Here is a 25,581-nt window from a genome sequence, read left to right on the forward strand (position 1 = left end):
CAGTCAGAAAGGACCATCCAGACGATAGAGGATATGCTTAGAATGTGTGTGCTGGACTTTGGCGGTTCTTGGAGGCAGCATCTACCTTTGGTGGAGTTTGCCTACAACAACAGCCATCATGCTAGCATCGGGATGGCTCCATATGAAGCTTTATATGGAAGGAAGTGCAGGTCACCTGTTTGCTGGGAAGAAGTTGGAGAAAAGGCCTTGGCAGGGCCCGAGCTAGTAGAGATCACCAGCAGGGTGGTACCCTTAATCAGAGAGAGGATCAAGACGGCTGCAAGCAGACAGAAGAGTTATGCAGACATCCGCAGAAGACTAGTAGAGTTTCAGGAGGGGGATCTGGTATTGCTCAAGGTGTCTCCAATGAAGGGAGTGGTTCGCTTTGGGAAGAAAGGTAAACTAGCCCCACGATACATCGGACCCTTTGAAGTCTTGCAAAAGATTGGGAATATATCGTACAAGCTAGATTTGCCTGCTTCAATGGCGAGAATCCATCCGGTTTTCCATGTTTCAATGTTGAGGAAATTTGTGTCAGATCCGGGCAAGGTTCTTAGTGAGCCTGATGTGGAGATCCAAGAGGATCTCACCTATGTTGAACAGCCAGTGCGGATCATTGACACCCAGATCAGGAAGCTGAGAAACAAGGAAATCCCGATGGTGAAAGTCCTTTGGAACCACCACAATCTGGAAGAGTGCACTTGGGAGACACGGGAGTCTATGCTCCGGCAATATCCTCATCTCTTTTAAGGTTAGTCTCTATGTGTTTTATGTGTATGTTGTGATGACTCTATGCATGTGCTAGTTGAGGAACATTCGGGGACGAATGTTCTTAAGGGGGGGAGAATGTAATACCCGGCTAGACTCCGATATCGGGATTCCTACCGTCTGGTGGAAACTCGGATGTCGGAGACCTCTAGAAGGGTAAAAACCATGTTTTTATAAAATGTTTTAATGCGTTTTATGTTTTAAGCATGAAAGAAAATGAGTTTTTGCATGAAAATAGCATTTGAGGAAAACTCAAGTTCGGCCGCCGAACATGCATGCGTTGCGGGTGTGCTTTAGGCCCCCGAAAGCATAAGTGAGGGAAGTCCAGGTTCGGCCGCCGAACCTCATGTTCGGCCGCCGAACATGGCATGCATGCGGAGGCACATTCGGCCCCCGAACGTGGTCTGGCCAGCCACTATAAAAGGGTCCCTTAGCCGAAAACGGGCGAGCTTTTCCCCATTTTCGGCCAAGGTGAGCTCTCCGCCGTCCCTCACCCATCTTTGATGTTCTTCCTCTAAATCTTTCAAGATTTTCACTTGTTTTAATTTGGTCTTGAAGATTTAAGCTTTTGAGCAAAGTTTTGGAGCTTGGAGGTTCAAGAACCCAATCTCTCCCAACTCCGAGTTTTTGGTCGTGTCTCTCGATCTTCAAGAGGTAAGAGCCGATCTTAAGCTCATTGCATGTTTTAAGTAAGTTTTATGCAAGATCTATGGGTTAGAATGCATGTTTAGGTTATGGTTATGTTTATGGGTATACGTTCATGAACAATGTGGATGCTTGATGTGTTGTAGATGGGGTTTATGATGGTTTGAGGCCCCTAGGGACATGTATGCTTATGTTGGTGTGTTGTAGAATAGGTTTAATGCATGTTTGATAAGTTTGGAGGCGAAATGTGCAAAGGGAGCCAAGTTTCTGCCCTTTGGCAGAAACCAGGTTCGGCAGCCGAAGGACTTTCGGCCGCCGAACATGGCTGGGGAAGCAGCCTTTCGGCTGCCGAAGCATGCTCCCGAAAGGAGACTTTCGTCTCTGTCGGGCAGTTTCGGCGGCCGAAAGTGCCGCCGAACATGCATGAGTTTCGTCTCTGTCTGGGAGTTTCGGCCGCCGAAGGTGCCGCCGACCTGACTTTCGGCTCTGGAGGGACTTTCGGCCGCCGAACCTGCCGCCGAAAGTGCCCTGTCCAGGCCTCCTTTGCATCATTTTGTATGGTTGTCTCATGATGTTTTAGGGGGTTCTTGGGGAGTAGTTTATAGTTATGTTCAGGTGTGTTTGGTCCCTCATTTGAGTCCACCTGTGTAGGTTCGGACCCGAGGAACCGAGGACCCCAGCAGTGAGTTCAGCTGCTTCGGTGTTGTCAGAGTCAGCCAGAGGTGAGTGGAACTAAACTTAATCTTTTAAATTAAATGTTTTATCATGTTTCATGCATCATGATTATGCAATAGGATGATTGCATTAGTGTTCACGAATATGCCGCATTGCATCGATTGTTATTGATGTGGGTGAATGTTGGATGACCCAATTAGTCCATGACAGGAAGACCAGGACCCATTCTACGGCCTGGCACAGAGTAAGGAAAGACCAGGACCCCATTCTACGGCCTGGCACGGTAATGGGACTCGAAGACCAGGAGCCCAGAGGAGGCCCTGGGATAATGGTAAGTAATGTATGTATGACAGGAAGACCAGGACCCCATGCTACGGCCTGGCACAGAGTTAGCTTGGACTAATTGGTGACAAGTTCACCCAACCCTTATGTGAATTGTCTGTGTTATGATGCATTTCATAAAGCATAGTGTTAATATGCTTTTTATAGTCCTACTCACTGGGCTTTTAGCTCATCCCTCTCCCTTTTACCCCCAGGCTTGCAGGTACAGGATAGAGCAGGAGTCCGGATAGAGTAATGAAGTTTTGATTATGTAATAGTTAGTGTGGACATGATGAATGATTATGATGTAATGTAACAGTATAGTTTAGTTATGTAATGAGATGATGTTTATGGATGATAGAGGTGTGCTTGACCATAGATTGTTGTTATCCCTTTTAATACATGATCTTAGAGATTTTTATGATGTACATGTAAACCAACTCAGCATATGTTATGTCACCCATTTGGGGGCACTGATGAGATCCCACAGAGGGATCAATGTTATGTTAATGTTTATGCAGGTTGAGTTTGGTTGATGTATATGAAAAGAAAAGTTTTAATTTTTATGTATGTTGTTGATCATGTATGGGATTATACAGATTTACAGATTATATGTCAGGCTTGCTACGGATCCCGGTGGCCTTAAGCCGATCTGGATCCTAGCGCCGGTAGCGGTCCGATTTTCGGATCGTTACAATTAATATAATAATATATAGTAAAATATGTTAATTCGGTTAGTTTATTATTTACCACATTTAAATCGAACTGAAAATTGAATAATTTAGAAAATATTAATCGAATCAAATTGAATATTCTAATTAATAGAACTGTTGAACTGAAATCAATCAATTTTATTTAATTTAATTTTTCAATTTAAACTGAAATATGCTGTTACTTAATTATGGTTGATCAGTTATTATATTACATAATATACTATTTTTTTAGATAAGATTTTTTTTAATATTAAAAAAATTAAATTTTTATACAAATTTTAATAAAATTATAAAATAAAGTGCAATATATTTATCATAGATAAATATATTATTTTAATAATCTTATCTTAAAAGATTTAATTTAAATATTACCAAAATTATTAATTTTTAATAATTATCTTACATAATTATCAAATAAAATTAATTAAACTCATAAATAAAAAATTTAAACATATATTAATTTTAAATAATAAATATCTAAAATTATTTTAAATAACATATGAATAATTTAATAATTTAAAATTATTTAAATAATAAAATAATTATTTATTTTAAAATTTAAAATCAACTATAAATAATTAAATAACAGTAAAACCGATAATCTCGTTATTCCCTTCCCACTTTTATTTATAATATTGGTACATTTGAAACAAAAGTAAAAAAGTTACAATAACAAATTTCATATCAACAATTATTTGCAATTACTTGCGTTTATTTCATGATAAATTTACTATTCTCCCAATCTACCTATACTTCTAAATTCCATAAATTATATATATAAACACTAACACTTTTCTACGGATCTATAATTTAATTTTTATTTATTAATTACAATATTAAAATAAATAATATATATAGTAAATTAATAATTATATATTTATTTTAACAATAATATAAATTATATAATGTGCACATAAAGCTTAACTCTCAAATGATGCATCAGAAGAGCCTCATTATCTGAGAATCCACAACAATCATTCATGCAATTCTAATTTCTCAGTAAAAGACCATTCCTCCTATGAAATGTAGGAATATAAATCAAGTTGAACACTGCAAACTGAACACTTTTAACAATTTCCATAAATCAACTATAGCCCAATGTGCCAGACAAAAAACCCTTGGCAACAATAACAAGTATAGTTTAAATTTTCAGACGAACAGTACACCTAAAAGGCTAAATAAAAAGAAAACCCAAAAAATAATAATAATAATAATAATAATAATAATAAAAAAACCAGCCTCATACCCACCACATCACCCAAATTTGAAGCCACCTTGGGGAGCGTTCAGCTGGTTAGTTCCAAAACCAAAACCCTGCTGATTTCCATCACCATCTTCAACATTCTGTTCCTCTTCTTCCTCAGCCCAGTATCTTTCCAAAATTTTCACTGCCTTCTCATAAATTTCATTGTTGTCATGGGTCTGCAGATTCTCAATTTTATCCAATCCATCGCATTCATCAATCATTTGTGCATACAGATTAACTCCGTTATTCTTTCCCATTTCCTTGTCAGCCTCACCCACCTTCAGAATGTTCTCCAACCCCTCAAGGCAAACTGTTACAATCCTTGGGTCTGGACATATTAGAAGGTCACACAGAGGCTTCATGCAACCTTGGCTCACTAGAAATCTGCAACAAAATTAAATAGTGGCAATGTTAGGTTTGGTTTACATGCACTAAATCTTGCAGTGTAAAATCTGCTTCAGCCTCGGACACAAAGTATTAGTTATATTTTTCTCTGCATTACAACTGGGTGGTATGGAACCCAAGAGGTCAGGTATTGCCAAAGGACAACTGGGAGAGTACACGGGCACAGCATGGACCAAAAACAAAACAAAAAGGGGGGAAGATTTACTGAATCTGTTCCTGAGATCCTCCTGAGGTAGCATTTGAGATGGCCCATGCAGCCTCTTTCTTAATGTCAAACTCTGCATTCTGGAGAAGGTGTACAAGATGGACTATAATATTGGCCTCAATAACAGCCTGTTTCACAAAAAATATAACAATCAAGTAAGATAGTGTATCTTTAACAAAGTACAGACCAAGGCTTTTCCAACAATGTCATTGGCATCCTGAATATTTTCCCACTTCCCTTTTCTAATAGGGGAATTTAGATATTTATAATTTAGAGGCAAAGAGGGTAACTAATTCTAGCCATTATCCAATACATTTTGAATGGCAGACAAACTAAAAAGTTATAGGTAAAGAAGGTAACTAAATACAATAAATATATAAAATTCTCACACTGATATGAGAAGAGGTTTTTAGTATTCTAGTCCATTATGTTAGAATAGCTAAGTTCAATTTGAAACTAAACTTCAACAATAAAGCTAAACAGCAGATTTTAGAAAACTGGAAAGATAATCATAAATGAGAAGGTTATTGAGGCAAAACACAAGATTATAACTTATAACCTGGTACCTGTATTTGGGTTCTATTTCCAGCTGTAATATTTGAGATTGTCCAACAGGCTTCTTTCTTTATACTTTTTTTGTGATTTTGCATGAGAAGTTGGTAGAGGCGTGGAAGAGCTTGGTTGTCGATTACAAACTGAAAAGACACACCTGGTGGATTACTGAGTGATGTGAAAGGAAAGCACTGAAACTTTTTACATCAAATGTACACACTAGCACATACATGATAAAGATATTCCTAATAACTACTAATACTAGTCTGGCTACTCAAACAAATTTCAGTTAAAATGTTAAATTATTGACAAAAACTCATGCAAAATGTGTTGAACTCATTTAAAGAATAACCTTATCAATCACTGTAAAAGCTGCTAAATAGCAAGCATACAAGCTCGGGAAATAGGGGTGTGCAGATGGTAACTGAAATTCTAGAAATTTAAAAATGGAATAAAACTGAAATTAGTGAAGGAACGGAACCGAATCAAACTGAAATATTCAGTTCAATTTAGTTTGAAAATTAGGTTTTGAACTCCTCTCAGTTCTCGATCTACTTCAGTGAAACAACAATAAACATTAAATTGATTTTCAATCAAATTTCATATAGAAAAAGAAAAATCAATACCCTACCTCAAAACTTTAACATCATTTTACTAACTGCGATTTAAGAAAAAATACATTTAATCTAACACTTCAATCTATCAAATTAACAGTAATTACGATAAAATATCATATCTCAAGAGAGCAAAATGTTTCTCAAACCAGAAAGAAAAATACAAGAAATTACTGCTTTTGCCACTTGATAACCAACAATCAACAAGCTTTCCCTTCTGGACCAGATTATGACTTCTACACATTGACTAAACTAAAATTGCTGTAAGATTATGTAACCAAAAACCCTAGAAAAAGAACTTTATATACTTCAGCTGTTGATTCCAAGATCCAAGAGAAAGGAAAGATGAATTGAAGAAGAAGAAGAACAGAGAATATCAAGGATAGGAGAATGGGATTTGGAGGAAGAATAGAGAATCAGAAGGTATTTCTCATTAATTTCCAGAATAATCCTTCTGTTTACAGCTTCCCTTCTATTTATGCTACTATTTGACAGTTACTAACTGTTTTCCCTCCATTTCTCAACACACTAGCCACTTCTCAACTTCTAACCACCTTTTGGATATCAAAATCCTTTCCAATCACTTGCAGTCAATATCCTCTCCAATCACTGCTTTTCCCTCTCTGTTTCCCACTGTATTTTCTTCTCTTATACATATCAGATTAGGAGGCTATTTTGGCTTATGCCTTCTGCCATGTCAAAACAAATGGGCATTGGGGTTTGAATTTTCAGTGAAGAAGATCAACAGCAAACAGGAGAAAAGAACAGAGATGACAATTGATAGAGGGAAAGAATCAAAGAAGTGAAAAGAAATATGTGGTTAGTGCTTACATTGAGGAGAAGCAAGAAAGTGAGGAGAGACTACCCAAACTGAGAGAGCAGAAAGAATTGAGAGGAAAAGAAGAAACAAGAAGCAGCTAGGGTAAGAACTCATCTATATATACTAGAATATGGACGTCTGAGATGAATACAGATGGATAGTTTGGATCAAACCAAGTTGAGTGGGTCGTCAATAAATTCAACCAAAGCCTATAACGATAGGAATTGAACACAGGGCACACATGACCTGTGGAAAGCTCTCTGCCATTAAACTGTACAATACATCTAATGCATGGTATCTATTCTTGCTAAATTTTATTTACTTCAGTTTGGTCCTTCCTAAACTTTTTCAAACAAAACCAAAATGAAATGAAAAATCTATTTATTTTAAAATCCAAAACAAACTGAATTTCTTATTAAACCCAAACCAATTTATGAATTGGATCTTTCAGTAGGTTTTTCTGTTCTAAACCACATACTGCTCACCCCTAATGGGAAGTACCTGAGTCTGTGTATCATCGCCAGTAACAATATTTCCCACTGTCCGGAGGGCAGGTATCAAAACTGTAGGTGATGGATGACTGGCAGAATTAAACACGTTCAAGTCAGTAAGCCTAGTTGGACAACTGTAAAATTAACTCGTACACACAGTCGGTAGAGGCAAAAAACATGCAAGTGTAATATGCTAACACAAGTGAAAATAAAAAAGACATTAGAAGTGTACATGGGAACTTACAGTAAAAGCTCCACTAGCCGTTGACAGACACCAGCGTCAATGACAGCTTGAATTTTGTCATTTGGACCATCTGAAAGATAAGAGAGTGCCCAGCAAGCATCTGTTAGAACTTCTTCATCATTCAAGTGGATTAGTTGTCTGAGAATTGGCAATGCAGGCTTTACCTGCGAAAAGCCACAACAAATATTATAGTCACCATCAGATTATATGGAGCCATTTATAAAATAGCTCCTAAAATATATCATACTACAACTGCAGGATCAGTTTATCAAGGTAATGAAGATCTAAATTCATTTCCAATTCCCACCTGATCAAATGGTGTTGGTGGCTTGCCACGGCAGAAATTAGATAAAGTCCAAGTAGCATTACGTAGCATGGATAGCTTAGAGTGTTCATTTAGTTGAGCTAGCAATGGCATTAGAGCACCATGACCAAGAACAAGATCCCTGCAACTTGGGGAGTCACCGGCAACATTACCCAGAGCCCATACCGCCTAGCAAGAACAAAATTAGGATGAAATATATTAGTAGCCACAAGAAGGAATTAAGCTCCCAACATAACAGTCTGTTCAAGGCCATAAATATTGAATAGGATATTAGGACACGAAAGTGCACATGGACAAAAATGAATCTTTTGTAAGGAATTAAAAAAATGAAATGAACCAAAAGTAATCTGAGAATTTAATGTAAATCAGAAAGGGGAAGGAAAAGTTATTTCACTAGGATGCAAAGCATTTATGCAGCCATATCTACACCGTATATTACTGATTTCAAAATTATCTTGATTATGGAAAGCCAAATGCTGGGCCATCAACACCCTTAAGTTAAAAAAGAAGCTCACAAATGAGGAGCTGAATGCCAACCTGCTCTCTAACATCATCACTTGCAGAACCAAGAAGCTGCACAAACATGGGAACAGCACCATGCTCAATGACAACTCGTGTATGCTCTGATGTCCCAGATGCAACATTGGTCAAAGCCCATGCAGCCTCAAACTGCATACAAAGGCCAAATTAATTATAACATAATTTACTATCTTAAGCAAGTTATTGCACTAGAAGATAGAGAGGACTAGCTCAAGCATTTTACTTGTAATTGAGGGAGACCATGCCTTCCAAGAAATTCCACAAACCGTGGGACAACACCTGCTTTAATTACTTCGTCAATAGGAGGACTTCGTTCTGCTCAATTATGCAGCAAAGTGACAAAATATGTCAATATCAATAGGCATACTCTTTTATGCAAAAGTATGTCTTAGTGTACCAACCATGTGCATACCAATTGATAATAGCTTTCTAAACTGAGTAGTTGCTTCTAACTGCGAAGCTGGATCATCAGACCACAATGCTTGAACCATCAAAGGAATACTTTCCAGCTATTAGACAACAAAATAAATGGAACCGAACATTAGGACATGACATCCGAAGTTAAATAACAGAACCGCACCAAAAGGAAAACGTTAATATTGCAGTAGCCATGAGACAAATATCAAAAGGCAAAGCAGGGTATCCTAAATAGCTGCAGCCAAAGAAAAAGTCTCATCTCTTCCTAATTTCAAAGTATTGCAACTTTCACCATATTTGCTATTCAAAGAAGAAGACATGAAGTGAAGAAAGGAGAGGAACAACCAGGCACCTCTACCTAAGGTAAAAGCTAGTCCACTTCAAGTTCAAGTGATGACCAAAACTATACTTCCTTGGTTGGAGATCGTTGAATAATCTGACACATCAAAATTCATCACCAAAAGAAACTATCCATAATTTTTTTTTGCAAAAAACACGCGATCAGATATATCAAACCTACAAACTACACAGAGAGAGGCAGCAAAATGGCCTCGTCTTCCATATCCCACAGCATTTCGCCAATCATAGAGAAAATACAAATCGAAAGTCCTCAACTAGTTGACCTTTCGTCATAACTTACATGATGCCCGAAAACATTTGAAAAGATACATCACAACGAGGCAAATTACTTAATGCTGAATCGAGTTCCGATGCAAGTATTTCACGGGAATTCCTACTGTTCCTGGGCATATTTTCTTGACAAAAAAACAAATTTCACGTTTTGCAAGGAACAATTTAACAACCCAAATGAGAGATCCATAAAATTGAGAACCAAAAATATCTACGTAAATTTAATAAAAATAAAGGTACCCGCTTTTCGATGGCGGCTGCATTTTGAGCAGCATCAAGCAAATGTTGGGACTGAAGCAATAGACCTTCTCTTCGCTTCTTCAGAAGACTGTCTTCTCGCTTATTCTTTCTGATCTCTACAAGATTGTCCTCTCTCCTCCTCCTCGCCTCATCCGCATCTACACCCGTCTTGTACGCTTTCTTCCTAACCTCTGTTCTCGTGCTCGGCCTCAGCGACATTTTTCCCCACTTCGAGAGCTAATGCACTGCGTGTGTTTGAGGAAATGTCACAGAGCAGAGGCTTGGTTGACGGTGATGTTCCAAACTAATGTGCGGGTCCTTGAAGTGGTCTATTGTTTTGTGGTAAGCGTAAGACGCGTGTAAGTTGGTTTTGCTTATCTTTTTCTTGGCTCCCAAGTTCCCTGGATTCAGCTTTTGGTCCTCCAACAAGCATACAGCAAAAAAAAAAATTTCTTCCTTAAATTTTATTATTTATCACCATTTGATCTATTTATTTACCTTAAAAAGGAATTTAACGGATATTTGAAAATTAAACATATATATGCATGTAGGAAATAGATATTTGCAGATATATGCTACTATAAAGAGTGAATCTTTACGTAGCATTTTTGCTTGATTCTTTGTTGGATCTCCACACACTTGTCAATGAAAAGCCTCAATATCTATAAATATCCCATTGGAAAATTTAGAGTGCAAGCAGCAGGACTCATCATCTCTGCTGCAATAATGGCTACTCTTGGTATGATTATATAATAGTCTATACTTGTATAATTGTCTATACTTGTATCAATTCTTAAACTGGGCTTAATTAAGGTCTGTTTCATATTGCTGATATGTTTTTTATTAAATATTTGGTTAAAGGTAATTGAATTAGTTTAACACGCTAGAAAGCTTTGCTTTTCTTTTCTTTTCTTTTTGTTCCTTGAGGAGAATTTCTACATTAGTTTTTTGTATATGGGAAATGGTACTTTTAGCTATTTTACTATTGATTCAGAATTAAAGAAGCTACATTCACTTTTAGAGTGTGTTATGAGCCTGTGTTATAATTAGTTTGTTGGAGAATTTCTTATTTTTCATAATTTTTATGATGGCCAGTAGGTGTTCGATACAATGCTTAACACAACAAATTGCATGTGAATATAAATATTTTGAAGTGAATTATACCTTATTAGTATATTTATTTTCTAAAACTGACTTAAACTTACTTAAATGCATTTAGCTTGTAACACATTATAGATTTGTCATGTTAAACTCTTGAACTAAATGTTTGTCTATTTAAATATTTTAATTATTTTATTATTAACTTTATAACATTTTTTATTATTACACTCACAGGTTTAATTTGGTGGCAATTAAAGTTGCAATTCGCAAAATACCTTTTAATGTATTGATGAGGCAAAAAACCATTTATATGGATTATCATATACAATTATTTATGTTGACCAATATTATTATAATTGATGCATTTTATTTGTCTTAATGGCAAAAGGTTTTTAGAAATTAATAAATAAAATTTGTGACAGAAATTATTATAAGTATTTCAATTTTTTTCCACCTATTGTGACAGCCTCTAGCCTTCACTAATATAAGCTATAAATTCCTAACAAAATTTAAGTCTTCTGTTCGCAAATCAGTCGCTAATAATGTTAACTTATCTTAACCAAATCTAAATGAAAATATAAAATTATAGTTGATTTGATATAAAATCTCATATATTTACGATATATTTACGATATAGATCCACCGGTTAGGCAATTAGCTACTACTACATTAGAAAAAGTAACAACAGAAAGTTCATTCATACAAATACAATAAAAGAGCAAACTTCATGTTAACCTACAAGAGAGGAACATATAAAAGTATCAAAGTTGGCTTTAAAAAAAAAGTTATGGAAGTCTGAATAGATCCTAGAATCATTACTTCATTATATCTGTATACCAAGAGCCAACAGTTGCAAGATTCAGATGGTAACTTTATCTGAAGAACAAACCTAGCTTTCTTCTCTCTTATATTGGACATTTTTCTTACTTGTCATCTTCCCTTTTCCAGTAGCTTCTCAAGATCTTGGTAGCCATCTCACCATTGTCGGGACTAGTTTTCAGATTCTCAATTTTCCAAAATCCATCCAGTTCTTTGATAATTTGTGCGTAAAGATTAACTCTGTCGCCCTTCTCAGCCTCACCCACTTTGAGGATGTTCTTCAACCCCACAAGGCACATCTTCAATGTCCTGTTGTCTGGACAGAGCAGAAAATCACAAAAATATGCAATGCAAGCTTGGTTCACCAGGTGCCTGTGACGATGGACCATAAAAACTTGAGTCTTGATGCATGTTGCTGCGAAGTCTCCATAAATTCTTATCACATCGATAAGATGAAAAGGTAAAATGCAGCGATGGCTACTTTCCGCACTACAATCTGGAATTCTTCTCATAATACAAATGTAAAAACGATCAGAATCATAATGCAGAGAAACATACTCAATCTACTTACTGGATCCCCTCAAGGTGGCATTTGAAAGAGCGCACACAGCTTCCCACTTGACTTCAGCCTCGTAATTTTCATCTTCAAGAAGATTGACGAGAGGAGGGATGATATCTGCCTCGATAACTTTCTGCTTCAAGGAAATGTCATACACAATTAATAACGTACATGGTACCTCATATAACATCACCTTAGTCATCTGGAAAAGCCCCACCTTTAATTAATTAATCCATTATTTCTTTAGCCATTCAATAATAACAATCAAATCAAGTGAAATACAAGAAGTGATAGAAGTAGTGAATGAAAAGAGACAAATTTTTAACGGCTATTAGTTTCTGTTGATATATCACATCAACTCTATCATGCTAGTCCCCAAGATAATTGACCTGCACCAAATATGTGAATAGAACAATATAATGCAGCAGACAAATATGCATGAAAGTAGAAGTAGAGGAAAAATGTGATGTACCTGTATTTTGCTTCGATTCCCTACTGTCATATTTGAGATTGCCCAGCAAGTTTTCCCTAAGATGCTACTTCTGACCTCTTCAGTTAGAATATAACGCAGACTGGCAAATACTCCATGGTCAATTAGAACCTAGCACGATAAGCTTTATTATATTTCTGCTCTGGGAAGTTCACAATTTCATCGAATACTGTCAACTGTGCGCATCCTGAATGTAGTTAACAACATTAAGACTGCCTATTCTAATGTTGGAGTTCTTGTACTTGACCATTAATGGGACAATTCAATTGGAGACTATGTTTATAAATCCCAGTTCACCATCAACTTAATCAACCTTTTGGATGCAACTTCCCAAGAGGTTACGCTCTCATGTGCTAGTATGATCGCACCCAACAAAAGGGACTACAACTGTAAAACTAATGCAATCATTTATACACGTCCTACAAACTGTGAACAAATACAAGATGTACCTGAATCTGAGAATCACTACCTCGGAAGATGTTTCCAACAATTCGAACAGCAGGTTCAACAATTTCATGTTGTGTATGGCTATCAAAGGCACACTTTATTGTCAATACCACCATTTAGTAGATTATTATTACAGTTACCATCATTATTATGCAACCATTAAAGATGTACATAGTTTTCATGAAAGTTGAACATAATTTTCAAGAAATTAGAACTACCCAGACAACTAGGCAATAAGACAGGAACTAACCGCTGAAGTATCACAAGCCTTTCACAGATGTTTGCATCAATGACAACCTGAATTTGTTCGACTGTACCATTTGACAGACAAGAGAGGGCCAGGCATGCATCCTCAACAACATTCCCTAGAACTCCAACTGTTGGGTGCAAGTGAATAAGTTTTCGAAGAGTTGGCAATACAGACTTCACCTGTAAAAATTTAGATAATACATTCTCTCTATGGATTGTCTAAGCCAGAACTTAATGGGGACACATGGAGCACTAAATTTTTACTGCTTATTCACTCGTGTAAATGTAGCCCTTTCCATAAATTATGAAAAGTCTATCCCTATATGAACAAAAGAGCAAATGTTGTGTGTGTATCATATAATTTGCTCCATCAACCTATAAGAACTTCCGATTATAATAGCTTTAGTAAACCAGTGAAAATTCTAAAAATGACTCCTTGATCCCCCACCTGATCAAGTGGTGGTGGTGGGCTGCCATAACATAGTATAGCCAAAGTGCGGCTAGCAATCTGCAACAAGATCGTGCATTCAAGCATGGATGGTTCAGAGTACTTCTCTAACAGATATAGTAATGGTGTGAGAGCACCATGACCAAGAACGAGATCCCTACAAGCTATAGATTGAGCGGAAACACTACCCAAAGACTGTACTGCCTAATCAAGAGGGAAAACAATAAATCAAAAGTTAGGTAGCAAATATGACATCACCACACCTTAGGATGAAATATTGTCACTGACTCCTGGAATAATCTAAACTCAACAAGAGAATTACACAATATCTGACCGCCAGTGAGATAAGAAAAGGATGAGTAGCTCTTTCAATTAGAACAGTTGACTAGTAATGTTTATTAGAGTGCAAGATATATGGATAATATAAGAAGTTGACAGCAATAAGCAAAGAGTATGGAATTGTTAACCAGCTTTTGCAGATCATGTTTTTCAGAAGCAAGCAGCTCCACAAACTTGGGGACAACACCATGTTCAATAACAACTTTTGCCTGCTCTAGTGTAGCACCTGTAATTATCACCAAAGCTTGTGCAGCTTCAAACTACGAAATAAAGTCAAAGATAGTTTTGGTTATAGCTCGCATATTCATACTATATTCTAATTTTTAATTGGTTGAATGTATAAGTTGGACTTGTAGAATTTTCATGAATTGATATATTTAAAACAGAACAATTCACCTAAAGAAGGAAATATCTTTAAGGAAATTCTCACTGTAAGGTCAGGATAGGAAACATGGTCTCCAATAAGCTCCACTAACCGAGGGACACAACCCCTTTCAATTACTTCATCGATTGGAGGATCTGCTGCAGTGAGCAGGCAAAAATCTAAAACTAAACATGCATTTCATTATCAAAGTATATCGAGATCTCAAGGAATCATGTTCATACCAATCGATAATAGAAATCTGAGCTTAACAGCTGCTGCAAATTGAAATCGATAAACACCACTGGACAAATAGTATGCAATAACAGCCATACTTTTCAGCTGCATAGCAAGAAACAGAAATTTGAAACGAAACCCATAATTATTAAATTAAGTGTAAAAACACATTTCATAAAATAGAAATTCCATAGGTGGGTTACCCACAAGATTGCCATCGTCAAGAATATAACGTATGCATAGAGGGGGGTGTGTGTGTATATATATAAATATATATACACATAGAGAGAGAGAAAGAGAGAGAGAGAGAGATCTATACACATTTTCTGGGTTTTGATTAAGCATGCAGACAGTCACGCTAATAAACCCGCACAAGAAGATATAGAAGTTGCCCCAAACAACATTGCCTAAACAAAACCCATTAACAGAGAAATAAGAGAAACCCAAAAACTGAGTGAAAAGAAAAAATGGTTTTCTTAGTGACAAATGGTAGAGCAGATGGTATTCACAACAAAAAGTAATATCAGCTGTTGAATTACAATAGGACCCCAAGACTCTTCTAAACGTTGACGCAAGTTCATAAACTCTTCATTTCTTTTGAGGCCGAACCAGTATTAGCTCTTCCCGACATGAGCAAACCTTTTGAGGTGCAGACAGATGCTTCCAACATGGCACTAGGGGAGTACTCATGCAAGAAGGACATCCGGTAGCATTTGAGAGCCGAAAGTTGAAGGAGGCGGAAGTTCGACACAGAGCTCAAGAGAAGGAGTTGTTAGCAGTGATTCATTGTTTAAGAACGTGGAGAAATTACTTTCTAAGGTTGAAGTTTGTAGTGAAGACAGACAACACGGTGTCAGCCATTTCTTTTCTCAGCCGAGATTAACACCTAAGCAAGCAAGGTGGCACGAATGTTTATCTAGTTTGATTTCCAGTTTGTGTACATCCCGGAAAGTTTTAATAGAGTGGCCGATGCTTTAAGCAGAAAACTTGAGATAGCAACCCTGAAGCAGATAGCTCAATTATCCCAGAGTGTACCAAAGTCAACGTTGAAAGAAAGGATTCGAGAAGAGTTACAAAAGGATCCCCAAGCCATGGCCTTGAGGAAACTAGTGGACAACGACAAAACTAGGCAATTTTGATTAGAAGCGGACTTGATCATGATAAGAGGGAACAGAATCAATGTTTTGTTATTAAAGGAATGTCATGATACTAGGTGGGCTGGCCATTCAGGGTGGCAGCGTACTTTAGCACTTCTGAAACAAGGGTACTTTTAGCCTAAAATGGCGAATGACATCCAAGAGTATACAAAGACTTGTTTGGTTTGTCAACAGGATAAGGCGGACAGAAAGAAACCAAGGTTGTTACAGCCATTAACAGTGCCGAGTAGGCCATGGGAAAGTGTTTCCATTGACTTTATCGTTGGACTCCCACGAGTGGGGGAAGTTGATCACATTTTGGTGGTTGTGGACAGGTTTTCCAAATATGCCACGTTCGTGCCTGTGTCAAAATATTGTTCGGGAGGAGACTGCTAAAGTATTTTTCAAGCATGTTGTAAAATACTGGGGAATCCCAAAGAGCATAGTTAATGACCGTGATGCAAGATTTACAGGGTCATTTTGGTCGGAGTTGTTCAAGTTGTTGGGCACCAACCTGGCGATGTCCTCAAGTTACCATCCTCAAACAGATGGACAAACGGAGAGAGTTAATGGAATGTTGGAGGAGTACCTGCGACACTTTGTTAGTGCCAGCCAGAAGAATTGGGTTTCCCTCCTTGATGTTGCTCAATTTTGTTTTAATTCTTTACAGAGCTATGCTACTAACAAAAGTCCTTTTGAGATTGTAACAAGTCAACAACTGTTGGCACCTTATAATGTAGATGGGCTTATTCATGTAACAGCCCGGCCCTTTCACCGGCACTGTTACCGTTCACGGCCCAGGGCTATCCCTCGCCTGGCCTCGTGCCACCTCGGGCTTTCCACTGGCGTCGTGAACAGCTCTTAACATCCATTCACCCTTGTAACGACCCGGAAATCCGACCCGTTACCGGCGCTAGGATCCAGATCGGCTTAAGGCCGCCGGGACCCGTAGCAAGCCTACATACATCCTGTATACCTGTTTAATCCCATACATGATCAACAAACATACTTAAGAATTAAAACTTTTCTTTTTCTTCATACACCAAACTCAACCTGTGCATGCACTGTATTCATCATATACATAAACATTAATCCCTCTATGGGATTTCATCAAAGCCTCAATGGCAATATAAAATCTGTGTTGAGTTGGTTCACATACACATCATATAATAAGATCATGTACATACCAAGGGATTAACATATACTATGGTCAAGCACAAATCTATCCTCAATAACATAGTTACATAAACATAACTGTTCAAACTTTACATTACATTCTTATCATATGTCATGTCCACATACTCTAGCTATTACATACATATGACTTGACTTCACTCTAGCTGACTTCTTGATCTCTCCTGTACCTGCAACTCTGGGGATAATGGGAGTGGGGTGAGCTAAAAGCCCAGTGAGCGGAAACTAAAAACATTTGTTTTAATTCCTCCCTTTTTAGGTATATTATTATTCATTTTATTATTATTGTTATCATATAACTTTTTCTTATTCATGCTTTCATGTATGCGTCATAACACAAACATTTCACAACAAGGATGAACTTGTCACCATTTAGCCCCTATCCTTCTTACTTATACATGCCGGGGGCGTAGAGCCGTAGCAGGCACACCCGGACTTTCATAATCAGTCATAGTGCCAGGGGCGTAGAGCCGTAGCAGGCACACCTGGACTCACATAGGCTATCATGACATATAAGGGCTAATGGATCATTCAACATTCATCCACATCAACAACAAAGTATGCAATGCAACATATTCGTGAATTTCTAATGCAAACAACCTAATATTGCATGGCATAATGATGCATGGGTAATGCTTTATGATTCATTCATTTATTCATTTACTTTAAAGCTTAAGGGGTTGTTCCACTCACCTGGTAACTGAAGCTTGACAACGAACTCTGAACAACTATCTCACAACCGGGGGTCTCGGTTCCTCGGGTCCGAACCTACACAGGTGGACTCAAATGAGGCACCAAACATACATGAACGTGACTCTGAAAAGCTCCCCAAAAACCCCCTAAAACATCCTGAAAACATCACATGAAAACATGCAAGAAATGGCTGAACAGGGCACTTTCGGCGGCAGGTTCGGCGGCCGAAAGTCCCTCTGCAGCCGAAAGTCATGCAGGTTCGGCGGCACTTTCGGCGGCCGAACCTCCCAGACAGAGACGAACCTTGAGTTTCGGGGACAGGCTTCGGCAGCCGAAACTGCCTCCACAAGGGGGTTCGGCGGCCGAAAGTCACTTCGGCGGCCGAACCTGAGTTTCTGCCGAAGGGCAGAAACTTGGCTCCCTTGTGTCCACAGCCTCCAAAACGCCTCAAAACCTGCATAAACTTGATTCTACTCATGCATACACATCATACCAGTTCCTAGGGGTCTCATACAAACATATGCCCCAACTACAACACTTCAAACACACATCAAGCAAGCCACATTGTTCAAAAATCATATAAACCTAACATATGCTCAACTAACTCTAACATGCTTCTCTACCCCTTAAAACTTCATGAAACTCATTTGAAACATACATTGAGCTTAAGATCGGCTCTTACCTCTTGAAGATCGAGAAGGAGACGACTCAACTCGGAGATCCAAGCACGAGAGCTCCTGAGTTTCCAAAGCTCCAAAACTTGCCTTTAAAGCTTAAAACTTGCAATGTGGGTTTAAAACTCAAGAAAGATGGAGGAGATCTAGTGAAAGAACACAAGATTTGAGGAGAGGGAGATCGGAAGCTTGTTGTGGCCGAAAATGGGAGAAAACCTCGCCCATTTCGGCTAAGGGTCCCTTTTATAGTGGCTGGCCAGGCCACGTTCGGGGGCCGAAGGTGCCTCCGCATGCATGCAAGGTTCGGCGGCCGAACTTGGAGTTCGGCGGCCGAACCTGCATTTCCCTCACTCAAAACTTTCGGGCGCCTAAAGTCCCTCCGAAAGCATGCATGTTCGGCGGCCGAACCTCAAAGTTCGGCGGCCGAACCTGGGTTTTCCTCCAAAGATTTTTCATGCAAAAACTTATTTAATTCTTACTTAAAAACATGAAAACATTTCATAAAATCATGGTTTTACCCTTCTAGAGGTTTCCGACATCCGAGGTCCCACCGGACGGTAGGGATTCCGATACCGGAGTCTAGCCGGGTATTACAACCCTCACGGGTTCCTGGCAGGATTTGTCCCCTTGGGTTCTCGCATCGCATCCTTCCCCAAGTGGATTTGGCCCAAATTTTCCTTTGGAAATTAGGTCGCCTCCCCCACTACTCGAACCCTTGACCTCTCACTTTAAGGGAATAGTCTGGTGAGAGTGAGTACCAATTGTTCCTGCCGCCGAAAGTGCCCTGTTCAGCCTTCCTTTGCATGTTTTTGCATGTTTGTTTTGAGGTATTTTAGGGGGTTTTGGGGGCATGTTTTTAGAATTATGTTCTAGTTGTTTGGTCCCTCATTTGAGTCCACCTGTGTAGGTTCGGACCTGAGGAACCGAGGACCCCAGCAGTGAGTCAGCTGCTTCAGTCTTTGTCAGAGCTAGCCAAGAGGTGAGTAGAATAAACCTTTACGATTTAAAGCAAATAAATTATAAGGTTTTCAGCATGTTCATGCATCATGAATGCCATGTGATGAATTAGGTTGTTTGCATTAGAATTCACGAATATGTTACATTGCATTTATGATGTTGATGTGGATTGGTTATTGGATGATCCTTTAGTCCTCATATGGTATGATGATGTTACGGCATGATATGGTATGGAAGTCCAGGTTGTACCCATTCTACGTCCCTGGCACTATGTAAGAGAAAGTCCAGGTTGTATCCATTCTACGTCCCTGGCACATTGGAATGTTATGATATGTTATGTTAAGAGAAAGACCGGTTGTACCCATTCTACGTCCCGGCACTTTGGAATGTAGAGGACTATTGGTGACAATACCATCCGAGATGTGATTTATTGTGATGTGTTGCATTACATGATGGCATGAGAATTTAAATGTTGTTTTTCATTATTCTGCTCACTGGGCTCTAGTAGCTCACCCATTTTCCCTAATCCCCCAGGCTTGCAGGTACGGGCTAGACAGAGAAGTCAAGGAGAGTAAAGTCATGTATTTGTAATAGATAGGAAGTGGACATGATAAATTGTAAGATGATGTAAAGTTGAATAGTCATGTTATGTATAATGATATTGAGGATTAGAAGTTGTGCTTGACCCTATGGGTATTGTTATCCCCTTTTATTACATGATCTCAGATGTTTTATGATGTATATGTGAAACAACTCAACGCATGTTATGTCGCCCATTGGGGCTTTGATGAGATCTCACAGAGGGGTCAATGTTATAGTTAATGTTTATGTTTAGTCCATGCACAGGTTGAGATTGGTACATGAGAAAATGAATGAAGGAAAAGTTTTAATTTTTATGTATGATTGTTGATCATGTACAGGTTTACAGGTTATGTCAGGCTTGCTACGGGTCCCGGCGGCCTTAAGCCGATCTGGATCCTAGCGCCGGTAGCGGTCCGATTTTCGGGTCGTTACAATTCAGGTCGCAATCCGAAAGCATTTCAATTCAGTAAGGAGTGGAGACAAAATGTGGAGCTTGCCCGCGCTCAGTTGGAGAAAGCTAAGAGTCATATGAAGAAATGGGCAGATGAGAACCGGCGCCTGCAGGAGTTCACAGTCGGTGACTTAGTGATGGTGAAGCTATTGCCAGAGCAGCTGAGATTCCTCCGCAACCGTGACAGAAGATTAGTCCGGAAGTATGAAGGACCAGTACTAGTAGTTGCCAAGATTGGACCAGCTGCTTACAAGATCGAACCTCCGAAGTGGATGACAGTCCACCCAGTATTTCACGTCAACAAATTGAAGCCATATTATGCCGATGAGTCAAATGCAAGCCGTAACACGACATCACGACCAGCAGTAACTCGCACACCACCTGTTAGTGAACTGTCATTATACGATAGAATTATATCGTAAGTATTTGATAATTATTCTTACTATTCCATAAGTTCCAAAGAATTATACATATTCTTTTCTATAAAAAAGTATCAGATAAATTCAGTATAAACTGAAATAAATCAAACATATTAGAAATAGATCGTTAGAGGATATGTATATCCACAGTCTACCAACATTCAGTAGTTATAGAACAAAAAAGTAAAGCATGAAGATCATCTTATATCATGCCACACATTTTACAATCTAAACTAACATTTGAACCTCTATCAATCAGATTCACATTAAAAAGAAGAATTCCTCGTAAAGCTATCCACATAAAAGTTTTTAACTTTTGGTGATTCATACAACTTCCATAACTTATACTGTAAATCTAGGATAGCAAATTGGTTTAGATTTTTCTCAAAACCAAATAATAAATGATAATCCGATTTAATAGAATATATTTCATTTTTTGTATAGTACCATACAAGATTATTAATTTGCCTAAAGAAATTCAAAGGATACGAGAACTACAATCCACATCACTAGACAATAAGATATTAGATAATAATTGTAGATTTTAACCTGTGTCATTCTCATTTATCAAATCCGAAACCCTAAAATCTTTTAATTTTTTGAGACATGTGGTATTCACAAAAAAGCTATTATCCTTATTGTAACGACCCGAAAATCGGACCGCTACCGGCGCTAAGATCCGGGTCGGCTTAAGGCCGCCAAGACCCGTAGCAAGCCTGACTTGCAACCTGAAAACCTGTTTAATCCCATACATGATCACAACATACATAAAAATTTAAAACTTTTCTTTCATACATCCAACTCAACCTGAACATGCACTGCACATAGCCGTAATCATAATCATGATCCCTCTGTGGGATCTCATCAATGCCCCAATGGGCGATACATCATAAGATGAGTTGGCTTTCATGAACATAATAAAACATTTTTTTGATCATGTAATAAAAGGGATACCTCATACACAATGTCAAGCACAATATCTAATCCTCAATATCATTACATGACTGAAACTGTACTTTTACATAACATTAATACATTCATCATGTCCACACTATCTATTACATATACTAGACTTCATTACTCTTGTAAACCTCCTAGTCTACCCTGTACCTGCAATCCTGGGGAAATAGGGAGAGGGGTGAGCTACTAGAGCCTAGTGAGCAGAATAATAAAACACTTAAAACATATGATAACATGAAATGCATCACATCACAGCTAATCACATCAAGGATGAACTTGTCACCAATAGCCCTCTACATGGTCCAACTGTGCCAGAACGTAGAATGGGTCCTGGTCTTTCCCTTACATATCATAACATAACAGTGTCCAACTGTGCCAGAACGTAGAATGGGTCCTGGTCTTTCCCTTACATAGTGCCAGCGAACGTAGAATGGGTCCCACTGGTCTTACTTTCCGTACCGTACATATCATATCGTCATATCATAGATCGAGGGCTATGGATCATTCAACATTCATCCACATCAACATCAAAATGTGCAATGCAACATATTCGTGAATTCTAATGCAAGCAACCTAATTCATCACATGGCATTCATGATGCATGAACAATGCTCAAAACTTTGAAATTATTTACTTTAAACATAAAGGTTTATTCCACTCATCTCTGGATAGCTCTGACCAGACACTGGGGCGACAGACTCACTGCTGGGGTCCTCGATTCCTCGGGTCCGAACCTACACAGGTGGACTCAAATGAGGGACCAAACATACATGAACATAACTCTAAACTATTCCCCAAAAACCCCCTAAAACATCATGGAATATTCATAGAAAAACATGCAAGAAAGGGCTGGACAGGGCACTTTCGGCGGCAGGTTCGGCGGCCGAAAGTCCCTCCAGAGCCGAAAGTCAGGCAGGTTCGGCGGCACCTTCGGCGGCCGAAACTCCCAGACAGAGGCGAAACTCATGCATGTTCGGCGGCACTTTCGGCGGCCGAAAGTCCCAGACAGAGACGAAAGTCTCCTTTCGGGGGGCAAGCTTCGGCAGCCGAAGGCTGCCTCCACAAGCATGTTCGGCGGCCGAAAGTTCCTTCGGCTGCCGAACCTGGTTTCTCCCAGAATGGCAGAAACTCAGCTCCCCTATGCATTTATGCCTCCAAAACTATCCAATCATGCATAAACCTATTCTACAACATTCCCAATCATGCATAAGCAAACATACAAGTTTCTAGGGGCATCAAACCATCAAAAACCCCAACTACAACACACAAGCAACTCACATTGTCTATAAACACATATAAAACCCATAAACCTAACCATGAGCTAAACATGCATTCTACCCCATAGATCTTGCATAAAAATCACTTTAAACATGAAATGAGCTTAAGATCGGCTCTTACCTCTTGAAGATCGAGAGAGAGACGTCCTAAACTCGGAGGTGGAAGATTTTGAGTTCTTGAACCTCAAAGCTCCCAAAACTTGCTCAAAACTCAGAAATCTTCAAAACAAGATGAAAACTAGTGAAAAACTTGAAAGATCTGAAGGAAAGGACTCAAGATCGGTGAGGGGTGGCGGAGAACTCACCTTGGCCGGATATGGGGAAAAAGCTCGCCCGTTTTCGGCTAAGGGACCCTTTTATAGTGGCTGGCCAGACCACGTTCGGGGGCCGAACGTGCCTCCGCATGCATGCCATGTTCGGCGGCCAAACTTGAGGTTCAGCGGCCGAACTTGGACTTTCCTCACTTATGCTTTCGGGGGCCTAAAGGCGCTCCCAAAGGCATGCATGTTCGGCGGCCGAACTTGAGATTCGGCGGCCGAACCTGAGTTTTCCTTCAAGGTTGTTTTTATGCAAAAACTCATTTCCATTATACTTAAAATCATGAAATACCTTAAAACATTTTATGAAAACATGATTCTACCCTACTAGAGGCTTCCGACATCCGAGATTCCACCGGACGATAGGAATTCCGATACCGGAGTCTAGCCGGGTATTACATTCTCCCCCCCTTAAGAACATTCGTCCCCGAATGTTCCTCAACTAGCACATAGCATGGCATAAAACATAACATACATACATACATAGCAAATAAACACATGGAGATCTAACCTCAAAAGAGATGAGGGTACTGCTGGAGTATAGACTCCCGTGTCTCCCAAGTGCATTCCTCCAAATTGTGGTGGTTCCACAGGACTTTCACCATCGGGATTTCCTTGTTCCTTAACTTTCTGATCTGGGTGTCTATGATCCGTACTGGCTGCTCAACATAGGTGAGATCCTCTTGGACCTCCACATCAGGCTCACTAAGAACCTTGCTCGGATCTGACACAAACTTCCTCAACATTGAAACATGGAAAACCGGATGGATTCTTTCCATTGAAGCAGGTAAATCCAGCTTGTACGACACATTCCCAATCTTTTGCAAGATTTCGAAGGGCCCGATGTATCGTGGGGCTAGTTTACCTTTCTTCCCAAAGCGAACCACTCCTTTCATAGGAGACACCTTGAGCAATACCAGATCCCCCTCCTGAAACTCTAACTGTCTTCTGCGGACGTCTGCATAACTCTTCTGTCTGCTTGCAGCAGTCTTGATCCTTTCTCTGATTATGGGTACTACCCTGCTGGTAATCTCCACTAGCTCAGGTCCTGCCAAGGCCTTTTCTCCAACCTCTTCCCAGCAAACAGGTGATCTGCACTTCCTTCCATATAAAGCTTCATATGGAGCCATCCCGATGCTAGCATGATGGCTGTTATTGTAGGCAAACTCCACCAAAGGTAGATGCTGCCTCCAAGAACCGCCAAAATCCAGCACACACATTCTGAGCATATCCTCTATGGTCTGGATGGTCCTTTCTGATTGTCCATCCGTCTGGGGGTGGAAGGCAGTACTGAAATCCAACCTGGTACCCATGGCATTCTGCAGACTCCGCCAAAACCTGGAGGTGAACTGGGGCCCTCTATCTGACACTATCGAAACAGGAACCCCATGCAGTCTGACGATCTCATCGACATATACCTGCGCTAACTTGTCCACAGAATAGCCACTCCTGACAGGGATGAAGTGAGCAGATTTAGTGAGTCTATCCACAATCACCCATATGGAGTCCACTCTGTTGGACGCTGCCGGTAACCCCACTATGAAGTCCATAGCTATATTTTCCCATTTCCATTCTGGAATAGGTAGCGGGTTAAGCATTCCAGCCGGCTTCTGATGTTCCAGCTTCACCCTCTGACACACTTCGCAGGCTGACACAAATTGTGCCACTTCTTTCTTCATCGCTGGCCACCAATAAACCTTCTTCAAATCTTGATACATCTTGGTGGCTCCGGGGTGAACGCTGTATCTTGCATTATGAGCCTCTCTCATAATGTCTCCTTTTAGCCCTATGTCATCTGGTACACATACTCTGCTCCCATAGCGGAGGATCCCCTTGCTGTCGAATCTGAACTCACTATCATTGCCTGACTGAACAGTCCTGGCAATCTACACTAACTCCGGGTCCTCATGCTGTTTCTGAGCCACCTGCTCCAGAAACACGGGTGCCACTCTCATCTAGGCCACCAAGGCACCTGTACCAGACAACTCCATCTGTAGACCTTCCTCAATGAGCTTGTAAA

At 39.4% G+C, this 25,581-nt stretch overlaps 2 protein-coding genes across 5 annotated transcripts; both read right to left on the bottom strand.

Annotated features, from left to right (window-relative positions):
- Positions 1-4,167: 4,167 nt before the first annotated feature.
- Positions 4,168-10,292, bottom strand: LOC110621499 (importin subunit alpha-4). Of its 4 annotated transcripts, XM_043959271.1 has the most exons (11): positions 9,852-9,992; positions 9,622-9,736; positions 8,977-9,073; positions 8,788-8,879; positions 8,562-8,693; positions 8,007-8,192; positions 7,700-7,863; positions 7,466-7,544; positions 5,545-5,673; positions 4,979-5,106; positions 4,168-4,752 (listed from the first exon to the last, which is right to left on the bottom strand). In XM_043959271.1, the coding sequence occupies exons 3-11, from the start codon at positions 9,053-9,055 to the stop codon at positions 4,377-4,379; spliced, it is 1,365 nt and encodes a 454-aa protein (XP_043815206.1). In that variant the 5' UTR covers positions 9,056-9,073; positions 9,622-9,736; positions 9,852-9,992; the 3' UTR covers positions 4,168-4,376. The 4 variants fall into 4 exon arrangements, with proteins under 4 accessions (XP_043815206.1, XP_021621470.1, XP_021621471.1 ...); XM_021765778.2 differs by lacking the exon at positions 9,622-9,736 and having other exon boundaries at positions 9,852-10,289; XM_021765779.2 differs by lacking the exons at positions 9,622-9,736; positions 9,852-9,992 and adding an exon at positions 9,340-9,613.
- A 1,353-nt stretch (positions 10,293-11,645) lies between these two features.
- LOC110621558 (importin subunit alpha-2-like) lies at positions 11,646-15,119 on the bottom strand. The gene is made up of 11 exons (XM_021765830.1): positions 15,105-15,119; positions 14,910-15,006; positions 14,734-14,825; positions 14,432-14,563; positions 13,965-14,168; positions 13,518-13,696; positions 13,270-13,348; positions 12,343-12,463; positions 11,880-12,087; positions 11,772-11,781; positions 11,646-11,687 (listed from the first exon to the last, which is right to left on the bottom strand). The coding sequence occupies exons 1-11, from the start codon at positions 15,117-15,119 to the stop codon at positions 11,646-11,648; spliced, it is 1,179 nt and encodes a 392-aa protein (XP_021621522.1).
- Between the last annotated feature and the right edge of the window lie 10,462 nt (positions 15,120-25,581).

This window comes from Manihot esculenta, chromosome 8, assembly GCF_001659605.2.
Source record: "Manihot esculenta cultivar AM560-2 chromosome 8, M.esculenta_v8, whole genome shotgun sequence".
NCBI classification, from domain to species: domain Eukaryota; kingdom Viridiplantae; phylum Streptophyta; class Magnoliopsida; order Malpighiales; family Euphorbiaceae; genus Manihot; species Manihot esculenta.

Bases quoted from the DNA above. Each gene is read 5' to 3' on its own strand.
- LOC110621499 (XM_021765778.2), bottom strand. From the start codon at position 10,070: ATGTCGCTGAGGCCGAGCACGAGAACAGAGGTTAGGAAGAAAGCGTAC. The intron at 9,074-9,851 runs GTACCTTTATTT...GTTGTCTAATAG, and splicing joins CAGCCGCCATCGAAAAGCGG to CTGGAAAGTATTCCTTTGAT. The intron at 7,864-8,006 runs GTGGGAATTGGA...GGCTTTTCGCAG, and splicing joins CACCAACACCATTTGATCAG to GTAAAGCCTGCATTGCCAAT.
- LOC110621558 (XM_021765830.1), bottom strand. The intron at 14,826-14,909 runs GTATGAACATGA...TGCTCACTGCAG, and splicing joins CAGATTTCTATTATCGATTG to CAGATCCTCCAATCGATGAA. The intron at 12,464-13,269 runs GTACATCTTGTA...TCCTTGAAGCAG, and splicing joins GTAGTGATTCTCAGATTCAG to AAAGTTATCGAGGCAGATAT.